At 43.3% G+C, this 10,557-nt stretch overlaps 1 protein-coding gene and 1 long non-coding RNA gene across 4 annotated transcripts in view; one reads left to right on the top strand and one right to left on the bottom strand.

The window, feature by feature from the left end:
* CNOT9 (CCR4-NOT transcription complex subunit 9) overlaps positions 1-5,921 on the top strand; it is a 33,317-nt gene extending 27,396 nt beyond the window's left edge. For 2 of the 3 annotated variants that reach the window (XM_032278215.1, XM_032278217.1), the window contains 3 exons: positions 1,815-1,913; positions 2,127-2,218; positions 3,610-5,921. In XM_032278215.1, coding sequence (XP_032134106.1) covers positions 1,815-1,913; positions 2,127-2,218; positions 3,610-3,778 — 360 coding nt within the window. In that variant the 3' untranslated portion in view covers positions 3,779-5,921. Of the gene's footprint in view, positions 1-1,814; positions 1,914-2,126; positions 2,219-3,034; positions 3,378-3,609 lie in introns of those variants that run through there. The other variant, XM_032278216.1, reaches the window with a different exon arrangement.
* The window catches only part of LOC116551783, a 14,319-nt gene that overhangs the window by 3,530 nt on the left and 232 nt on the right, over positions 1-10,557 (bottom strand). The window lies entirely within an intron of this gene.

The following is a 10,557-nucleotide window of genomic DNA, read 5'->3' as shown; positions in this document are numbered from 1 at the left end:
TGTTACCCAGGCTGGAGTGCAATGGCGCGATCTCGGCTCACCGCAACTTCCGCCTCCTGGGTTCAGGCAATTCTCCTGCCTCAGCCTCCTGAGTAGCTGGGATTACAGGCACACACCACCATGCCCAGCTAATTTTTGTATGTTTAGTAGAGACGGGGTTTCACCATGTTGACCAGGATGGTCTCGATCTCTTGACCTCGTGATCCACCCGCCTCGGCCTCCCAAAGTGCTGGGATTACAGGCTTGAGCCACCGCGCCCGGCCAAGAGATGGGGTCTTGCTCTGTCGCCCAGGCTGGAGTGCAGTGGCATGATCATAACACTGCATCCTTGAATTCCTGGCCTCAGGCAGTCTTCCCATCTTGGCCTCCCAAAGTGCTGGGATTACCTGCATGGGCCACTTTGCCTGGCCTTCTCTACATCTCTCTTAAGGACACTCGTGGTTACATTTAAGGCCTACTTGGATAAACCAGGATAATCCCCCATCTTGAGATCCTTAACTTAATCATCTGCAAAGTCCCATTTTTGATTTAAGGTAACATTTGCAGAGTATTATTCAGCCTACTACAGTGTTTTAACCCCAATAAAATAGTAAAATAATTCCATAATTCATTCTGATGAGCAGCCAAGAAAGAGTATTGTTATCATGACTGTCTGATTTGAATTAAATTAATGTCTTAATATCTCTTCTATATAAGAGTTAATGGGCTTAAGCTGAGGGAAAAATTTATGCTAGATATAAGCTTCACAGTCAGGATATTTTTTATTACTATTGGAATAATCAAAGAGAAGCTTAAAAATCATAAAGGTTTTTTTTTTTTTTTTTTTTAAAGACGGGGTTTCACCATGTTGGTCAGGCTGGTCTTGAACTCCCAACCTCAGGTGATCCACCTGCCTTGGCCTCCAAAGTGCTTGGATTACAGGCTCACTGAGCCACCACACCCGGCCTTAAAGATCTTTTCAGAGCAGGAAAGGTCTTAACTCATCTGGAAGAGATGAGGCATAGCTGAATCTCTAAAATCATCTTGGCCTATGGAAAAGAGAAGACGCTTAGATACCAAACGAGGCTTGGATCTCAGCTCTGCCACTTAGTAGCTTTGTCACTTGGGACCTTAACCTGGTGCATTATTGATTAACCATTATACCTGGCACATAGTAGGTACTCAATAAATGAGAAGGCCTCTGAGTTTTATCTTTTTGTTTGTTTGTTTTGTTTTGTTTTCTGAGACAGAGTCTTGTTCTGCTGCCCAGGCTAGAGTGCAGTGGGCTGATCTGGGCTCACTGCAACCTCTGCTTTCCGGGTTCAGTGATTCTCCTGCCTCAGCCTCCTGAGTAGATGAGATTACAGGCACATGCCACTACATCCAGCTAATTTTTTTGTATTTTTGGTAGAGATGAGGTTTTACCATATTGGCCAGGCTAGTCTCGAACTCCTGATCTCGTGATCCACCCTCCTCAGCCTCCTAAAATGCTGGGATTATAGGAGTGAGCCACTGCGCCCAGGTGATCTCTGAGTTTTTCAGAATTTGATAATTACCCAGAACCTACCCTTTTATGTAAAATATTAATAATGGTACCTACCTCATCGATTGATTATAAAAAGATAAAGTATGTAAAGCCTCTAGGAAAAAAAACTGGCACAAAGTAATGTTCACTGTGGTAATATTTATTATTTGTACTATACGTATACGATAAAGTTGTATGTAACATACAAGGGTCCCTGCTTGCTCAATTTTCTGATTGAAAGTCATGCCTGGGGCAATGAGAAGATAAATCTGAGCAACTTTATAAACTCTTCGATTTTGTTTTGCTTCAGGTTGCCACATTCATCCTCCAGAAGATCTTGTTAGATGACACTGGTTTGGCTTATATATGTCAGACATATGAGCGTTTCTCCCATGTTGCCATGATCTTGGTGAGTTCTTTGATCTATTCCCTTTACAACTACTTCTCATCACACAGTTTAATCTCTTTATAACTGGCACTGAACAACTCCAGTCTTCCAACTAGAAATAACAATTTTGGAACCTTGTATGATTCTTGGATTATCTGATTTCTGATGTCAATTAGAATATTTTTGTGTTTTGTGTGTTTTTTCCAACCCCTCCCTTTATTTGGGGGGAAACAGGGTAAGATGGTCCTGCAGTTGTCCAAAGAGCCTTCTGCCCGTCTGCTGAAGCATGTAGTGAGATGTTACCTTCGACTCTCAGATAACCCCAGGTAAACATTTAGAGGCTATATAGGACTTTAGGGAAATACTCTGCTGAACAGTCTCCCAATCTCATGGCATAAGTCCTGTGTCTTTAGGAGAGAGAAGGGGGATATAACTACATTTAGTTTGTCTGAGACAGAACTTAGATTTCTTTTAAAATCTGAAATGCTGAATTTTAAAAGCCATCAGAGTTTATCTTCTCACTGTAACTCTCAATGCTACTGTGAAATTCCAGAGAGCTTAGGCAATTCCGAGGGAAGCCTTATGATGCATTACTCCTGTTGTTTGAACTTTCTGTTGCTACTCTACATGGTCAGAAAGAGAAGTATATTTTCAAAGATCTCTTAGAAAGGAATATAGCCCAGAGGGCTCTTGAATTCTATTTCCAGTTCTCTTCTTGATTCCTATAAGTTTCTTGAGCTAATGATTTTATCTGCTTATATTCATAATCTTTCTGCCAGAAATCATACATTGTAGATATAATGCATTTTAGAAATGTTTCACCTTTTGCTTTGTAAGTCCATAATTCATCCTGAAAGCAATTTGCTCATATTCTGCTAAACCACATAATGGAGCAATTTCTGTGTTCTAGGAACAGAGCTAGCCTGATTTAATGTGAACTCAGTCTCCTGCCACTGAGTTTATTCCAGCCCTACCTGTTTGTTGACCATTTTGTCCTGTTCTTCAGTGGTTCTTGTTTTCACCAAAGTTTAAAAATGTGTTTATTTAAAAATTCTACTTGTACAAAGAAAACTAGTTTGAGTGCAAAAACTATAACTTTGTTTTAAAAAGCTCTATAAGTAGTTAAGATTTACTTTTTTTAGGTTTTCAGATTTGACTTTCTGCTGGTCATCTTTGCAAAGAAAATGAAACGTTTAAAAGTTCATCTGATAATGCTGCTACCATAGTTTTGTTTTTACTGCTCATCTCTTATTAAGGTTTTTAACCATAAGACTGAAGCAATTTCTGTAAAGATACAAACTGATAAGTTAGTACAGAATTAAAATTCATTTAGTTATAAGTTTGATGATATCCTTGTTAATGTACTGATTTTTGAAATATTTTATTTGCTATAATCCATATATATCTAACATAAGTATTTTGACAGTATTTACTGTAATAAATCAGAAAGCTGTTTAAATTGAAGTAAACTATTGAACCTTTTAATTTTGCTTTTTCATGAAATTCTATGTTGGGGCATCATTCAGAAAATGGTTGTGGATGTAGAGGTCTCTGAGCCTATACCTAATATAGGTTTAGAGAATTTTAATGGCTTCTTAAGGAGCCATAGATTCACAGTATTCTGAATATTAATGTCTAAGAAGGGGGCTCTTCCCTGTCCACAAAATGTGGGTTTATTTGTTGGTCTCCCTGGTTGGTTTGTTTGTTTCTGATGTAGGGCACGTGAAGCACTCAGGCAGTGCCTCCCTGACCAGCTGAAGGACACAACCTTCGCCCAGGTGCTAAAAGATGACACCACCACGAAACGCTGGCTTGCACAACTGGTGAAGAACCTGCAAGAGGGCCAGGTCACCGATCCCCGGGGTATCCCCCTGCCCCCTCAGTGATCCTTCCCTGTTCCCTCCCACTACTCCCCCAAGTTGGGGAAAGGAGGGGGAACCTACGAGGAAAACAGCTCAGGTTTTATCACCGACTGGGAATAGACAACCTCAATGCTGAACCGCACTGGAGAAAAGGGGCAAGGTACCCCTGCTGAGGTGTATGGGCTGCCATCTCAGGCTGTCTTGAGGACCTGGGCCCCCTCTACTACTCCCAGGAAACGGGCTCCTGACACAGCAGTCTGCCACCACAGCCCCAGGAGGCTGTCAACACCAGCAAATGCTGTACTTGCAGCATGTCCAAGATGACCCTTCTCCCCTACCTCTACCTAGCCACTGGCAGGGAGGGGAGACAGTGGTGATAGCAGCAGCACTCTAGGCATGGTGAACGCCTGGGACCAAGCCATGTGGCGTTTTTTATTTTGCCTTCCTGGACAACTCAAGATGTGTGTCTTCATTCTCTCTCAGTATTTGTTTACTTTGGTTTTTTGTTTTTAATCTCAGAGAGAGGTGTGTTTAGTGGGCACAAGCTGTAATATTCAGCAAAACTTTGTCAATTGGCACTGTTTACAAGTCTGTTAGCTGCATAAGCTCAATAAAAAGTTGGTCTGGGCATTACATCCCCTCTGGCAGGCCAATAGCTGCATCCAGCTCTTGGGAGAAATGGGAAGAAGGGGGAAGATGTAAAGCCAAAGGACAGCAGGAACCCAACGCCTGTTTCCCCTCCCTCCCATTCTACTCCCAATCCGGAATGCCATAAGGACCTTAACCTTATTTCTGGCTTAAGCTGCTAGTTTTCCCAAATCTCAGTGCTTTCCCTTTTTTAACTTCCCTTCTATTAAACTTAAAGCAGACGTCTTAATTCATCAGGCTGTCTTGGAAGGGTATGGTATTGGGGGACAAGGGGCAGTGATGGACCTCACCTTCAATCCAAATTTTCAAATATATTTTCTGGATAACTCTAAAAGGGAGGTGCTCGGGATTAAGGTGGACAGGCCACTTGATCCTATTTTTTGTTTTAGTGTGAATTTCTGCAGCTCCATCTGTCTTCATGATTGTATTTGAGCAGTATTAGCTGTATGCATTAATTTTATTCAGATTGAAGATGGAGGGCTAGATTCTGCTCACTCACTCAATCTTTTTTTTTTTTTTCTTTTTCTTTTTTTGACACATTCTCTTTTGGTCTATGGAAATGACAGGGTTGCCACTAAAATATTTACTTGTTCGTGTTGTGTCAGAGGTTTCCTCTTCTCTGGAGCTTAGGTGGCTCTGTTCACAATCCACAGGCTTGAATGGGCATCCTAGTGTAAACTGCCTTGCTTTCCCCCAGTCCTTCCCACTACTAACACCTGCTTTTCATCCCCATCTCCAATCAAAGATGGGATTGCTTAATCCAACTCTAGAGAGGGACCAAGTCTTTTCTGCCCACATGTTACACAATTGAGGTGTCTGAACAAGTTTAGGGAGGGTCTTCAAGGGGCTGGCTCAAAAAAAAAACCTTTGCAGAGGCAGTTTTGCCAACACAAGGGCTCTTTCAAGCCGACTTTCACTAAGAGAGCCGGACTTGTTAGTTGGCTTCTGTCTCTTTAGAGCCAACAAAATAGTAATTAAGTAGCCTAGATGTAGGAAGGGCAGAATAAGCACTTATTCCCGTGTCTTCCAAGATGAAGAGGAGAACCAGGCTAACCCTCAATAATTGCAAGCCTAAAGAGAAGGGATCTTAGAGAAAGCAGAGAACAGAATGGACTGGATAGACATCTTGACTCTTCAGTTCATAGTCTGTGATCTGGAGAGTCCTGTTAAGGTAACCCTGATTTTTGACAACCGCCTTCCTGCTGAGCCAAAGTTTTCTCATTCCCCCTCCACTGGGGAAGCAGCTGAGGCCCAGGGCCTTGCTCCCTGGGAAGTTCTCTTCTCTCCATCTTTCGGTGCATTGGCCATGTTACTGTGCCAATAGTGTCTTAATTCTTGTCCCATCTATTCTCAGCTGGCCTTGGAACCCACATAGGAGTTGGTGGGGGAGGGGTGGAATGGGTATTATTCATTGTAGTTGATCCTGATGTGTATATTATATAAAGAGACCCCTCCCCTTATTTTGTGTTTCCATCCCTCTCCCTCAACAGGATTGAAATAAAACATGCTTCTGTTTTTGTAAAAATAATTTTTCCTTTACACTGGAGATTTTATTCTCTCAGTATATGGGCACTTTGGTCAGGTGATCCTTGTCATGCCTGCGTCTACCCTCTGTCCACCTACACAACACACACACACGCTGTCCTGCCAATATGGTGGTGGTGGTTCTTTTGTGAACACGTGTTAATGGAGATTCCAACTGAGGTACAAAAGCTGTTTGGGAGGCTGGGATGGAGATGATGCCCCATACCTGATAAAAGTGTCTTTATTAGCTGGCCTTGATAAAGTGGAACAGAACCTCACTCCTAGCCGTAGTGGCCAGAACTTAGGGCCAGTCTAGGAAGAGACTTCCATAGTAAAGAAGTAATGCTTGAAATGTCTTATCATTTTCCTCAAGTTCAAGGCTTGGAGCACATCTCCAGGATTGTTTCCATGCCTAGCTCTCAGTGGGACACAACTGAGCTATGCTTCCACATGCTTTTTTCAGGGGCCTTAGAGGGCCTGTGGCCGTTTCACCGGTGGAACAGGAGCAGGCAGCACTGGTAACCTTCAGAGCATGCCTTGCCTACTGTCAACGTATTACTCCTCTGCTCACTTCGTGCTGCTTAAAGCCTAAGAAAAGGGGAATATGCAAAGTTGTTGCTATTAAAAACTTAAAACAGGCTGGGCGCGGTGGCTCACGCCTGTAATCCCAGCACTTTGGGAGGCCGAGGCGGGCGGATCACCTGAGGTCAGGAGTTCAAGACCAGCCTGACCAACATGGTGAAACCCTGTCTCTTAAAAAAAAAAAAAAAGTTGGCCGGGTGCGGTGGCTCAAGCCTGTAATCCCAGCACTTTGGGAGGCCGAGGCGGGTGGATCACGAGGTCAAGAGATCGAGACCATCCTGGTCAACATAGTGAAGCCCCGTCTCTACTAAAAATACAAAAAATCAGCTGGGCATGGTGGCGCGTGCCTGTAGTCCCAGCTACTCAGGAGGCTGAGGCAGGAGAATTGCCTGAATTTGGGAGGCGGAGGTTGCGGTGAGCCAAGATCGCGCCATTGCACTCCAGCCTGGGCAACAAGAGCGAAACTCCGTCTCAAAAAAAAAAAAAAAAAATTAAAAAAACAAAACATTTGGAATAGGAAAACGTAGAATGAATGATATTTATTTTTCCTGATACATTATGGAATTTAATTTTTGGAAAAATAGTTTGATAAGCTTATTTCAAAAGCAGATATAACAAGCAGAAATTTTTTTTTTTTAACAGTTTTGCTCGTCGCCCAGGCTAGAGTGCAATGGCGCGATCGTGACGCACCGCAACCTCCTCCTCCTGGGTTTAAGCAATTCTACTGCCTCAGCCTCCTGAGTAGTTGGGATTACAGGCTCCCGCTGCCACACCCTGCTAATTTTTGTATTTTTAGTAGAGATGAGGTTTCACCACGTTGGCCAGGCTGGTCTCAAACTCCTGGCCTCAGTTGATCTGCCTGCCTCAGCCTCCCAAAGTGCTGGGATTACAGGCATGAGCCACAGTGGCTGATGAACTAGCAGAAAATGTGAATAACACAGTTAACAAACCTGGCTTAATTGACACTCATAGTACACTGCACTCTTAACCAACAGTATACATATTCTTTTTAATTACACCTAAGCATTTATCAGAACTGATCATAGCTGGACCACCAAGCCTCAAAACATTTCCAACAAATTGAATAGACTATTCTCCGACCACAGTGGGAGTAAGCTAAGAAGATTAACTGGAAAGTCCCTAGCTGTTTGAAACGTAGACACACTGGCTTAAGCCTGTAATCCCAGCGCTTTGGGAGGCCAAAGCAGGTGGATCATGAGGTCAGGAGTTCAAGACCAGCCTGGCCAACATAGTGAAACCCCATCTCTACTAAAAATACAAAAAATTAGCCGGGCATGGTGGTGGTCACCTGTAGTCCCAGCTACTTGGGAGGCTGAGGCAGGAGAGTGGCTTGAACCTGGGAGGTGGAGGTTGCAGTGAGCCGAGATCAGACCACTGCACTCCAGCCTGGGCATCAGTGAGACTATCAAAAAAAAAAAAAAAAAGGACTACAGTTCTAAATAACCCATAGGTCAAAAAAAAAAAAAATCACAAAGGAAACTATAGAAGAAATGTGTGTGTGTGTGTGTGTGTGTGTGTGTGCGCGCCTCCTTGCCCGGCCTAGAAGATATTTTTGGTTACACGATAATGATAGCTGGGGGCAGGGTATGCTGGCTCACACCTGTAATCCTAACACTTTGGACGTCAAAGCAGGTGGATCACTTGTGGTCAGGAGTTCGAGACCAGCCTGGCCAATATGGTAAAACCCCATCTCTACTGAAAATACAAAAATTAGCCAGGCATAGTAGTGCGTGCCTGTAGTCCCCAGCTACTTGGGGGGCTAAGGCAGGAGAATTGCTTGAACACGGGCGGCTGAGTTTGCAGTGAACTGAGATTGCACAACTGCACTCCAGCCTGGGCAACAGACTGTCTCAAAACAAAAAAGGGAAAGCTCGGCTCTGTGGTTCCTGCCTGTAATCTCAACTCTTTGGGAGGCCAAGGTCGGAGGATTGCTTGAGACCAGTAGTTCAAGACCAGACGGCCACAGTGAGACCCTGTCACCACCAAAAAAATAGAAAGTTAGGCATGGTGGTGCACACCTGTAGTCCCAGCTACTGAAGTGGGGGATGCTTGAGCCTAGGAGCTCAAGACTGCAGTCAACCACCATGCACCGTGTACACTATACTGCACTCCAGTCTAGGTGACAGCAAGACCCTAAGAAAATTCAAATGATGGCTCGATGTAGTGACTAACACCTGTAATCCCAACACTCTGAGGGCAGAAATTCAAGACTAGCTTGGGCAGGACCCCATTTTAGGCTGGAGTGCAATGGCGCTACCTCGGTTCACTGCAACCTCCACTTCCCGGGTTCAAGCAATTCTCCTGCCTCAGCCTCCCGAGTAGCTGAGATTACAGGCACACGCCACCATAAAATGTTATAATTATTCTTTATGAGACAAGGAATTAAACACATTTGTCCACTATCACACCTCCATTTATCAGCCAATAAAAACAAGATTTTTTTTCACATTTTTTTCCTGTCTTTTGGAAATAAAAAGATTTTTAAGGGAAAAAAAAAAACCCTTGGTATTTGCTAACAATACGGTTGTGTATGTAGATAATCCAAAATAACCTACAAACCCCTAAAAAGCAGTAAGTGAGGCTGGGGGCAGTGGTTCACGCCTGTAATCCCAGCACTTTGGGAGGCTAAGGTGGGTGGATCACGAGGTAAGGAGTTTGAGACCAGCCCGATCAGCATGGTGACATCCCATCTCTATTAAAAATACAAAAATTCGCCAGACATGGTGGCGCATGCCTGTAATCCCAGCTACTCAGGAGGCTGAGGCAGGAGAGTCGCTTGAACCCAGGAGGCAGAGGTTGCAATGAGCTGAGGTCCAGCCTACGCAAGAGTAAGACTATCTCAAAAAAAAAAAAGGAGAAGTAATAAGTGAATTTAGCAAGGTCACAGACTATAAGGTCAATATACGAAAAAGTCAACTATTTGTTTTCATATACAATAAATAGCGAAACTTCAAAAATAGCTTAGAAAGCATAGGAAATCAAGTAGCTAGAAATAGATATATCAAAGAGTGTGCAGAAACTTTACCTTGAAAACAATGAAACATTCTTGAGAGAAAGAGCTATATAATTGATGGAATATATCATCTCCATGGATTGGAAAACAATATTAAAAATACTATGAGGTATTCAGGAGGTTTGAGGCAAAATAAAATAAAAATAAAATTAATAAAAATACTATGAGGATGCCAGTTCTCTCAAATTGATCTGTTTATTAAACTCAGCTCCAAGTAAAATCCCAGCAGGTTTATTTTCTGAAAATTAGCCGATTCTAAAATTTTGCCAGAACAGCCAAGGCAATTTTTTTTTTTCTTTTTGTTTGAGACAGGGTCTGTGTCACCCATGCTGGAGTGCAGTGGAGCCATCATAGTTCACTGCAACCTTAACCTCCTGGGCTCAAGCAATCCTTCCACCTCAGTCTCCCAAGTAGCTGGAAATACAGGTGTGCACCACCACATCCAGCTAATATTTTTATTTTTGTAGAGACAAAATCTTATTATGTGCCCAGGCTGGTCTCAAACTGTTGGGCTCCCAAAGTGCTGCCATTATAGGCATGAGCCACTGTGTGCAGCCAAGGCAATCTTAAGAACAAAATTGGATTTCTTCCACTCCCAGATACCTTCCTTTAACTTTCTTTTTTTTTTTTTTTTTTTGAGACAGAATCTTTCTCTGTCACCCAGGTTGGAGTGCAGTGGCACGATCTCAGCTCTCTTCGCCTCCTGGGTTCGAGCAATTCTTTTTTTTTTTTTTTTTTTTTTTTGAGATGGAGTTTCGCTTTTGTTGCCCAGACTGGAGTGCAATGGAGAATTTTTGGCTCACCACAACCTCCGCTCCCTGGGTTCAAGCGATTCTCCTGTCTCAGCCTCCCAAGTGGCTGGGATTACAGGCATGTGCTACCACGTCTGGCTGATTTTTTTGTATTTTTAGTAGAGACGGGGTTTCACCATGTTGGCCAGGATGGTCTCAATCTCTTGACCTCGTGATCCACCCGCCTCAGCCTCCCAAAGTGCTGGGATTACAGCGTGAGCCAC

The sequence above is a fragment of the Sapajus apella genome, unplaced genomic scaffold (assembly GCF_009761245.1).
Source record: "Sapajus apella isolate SASKATOON/1434 unplaced genomic scaffold, GSC_monkey_1.0 scaffold10, whole genome shotgun sequence".
In the NCBI taxonomy this organism is placed as follows: domain Eukaryota; kingdom Metazoa; phylum Chordata; class Mammalia; order Primates; family Cebidae; genus Sapajus; species Sapajus apella.
The sequence above is the reverse complement of the archived record's forward strand: the minus strand, read 5'-3'. Positions and strand labels throughout refer to the sequence as shown.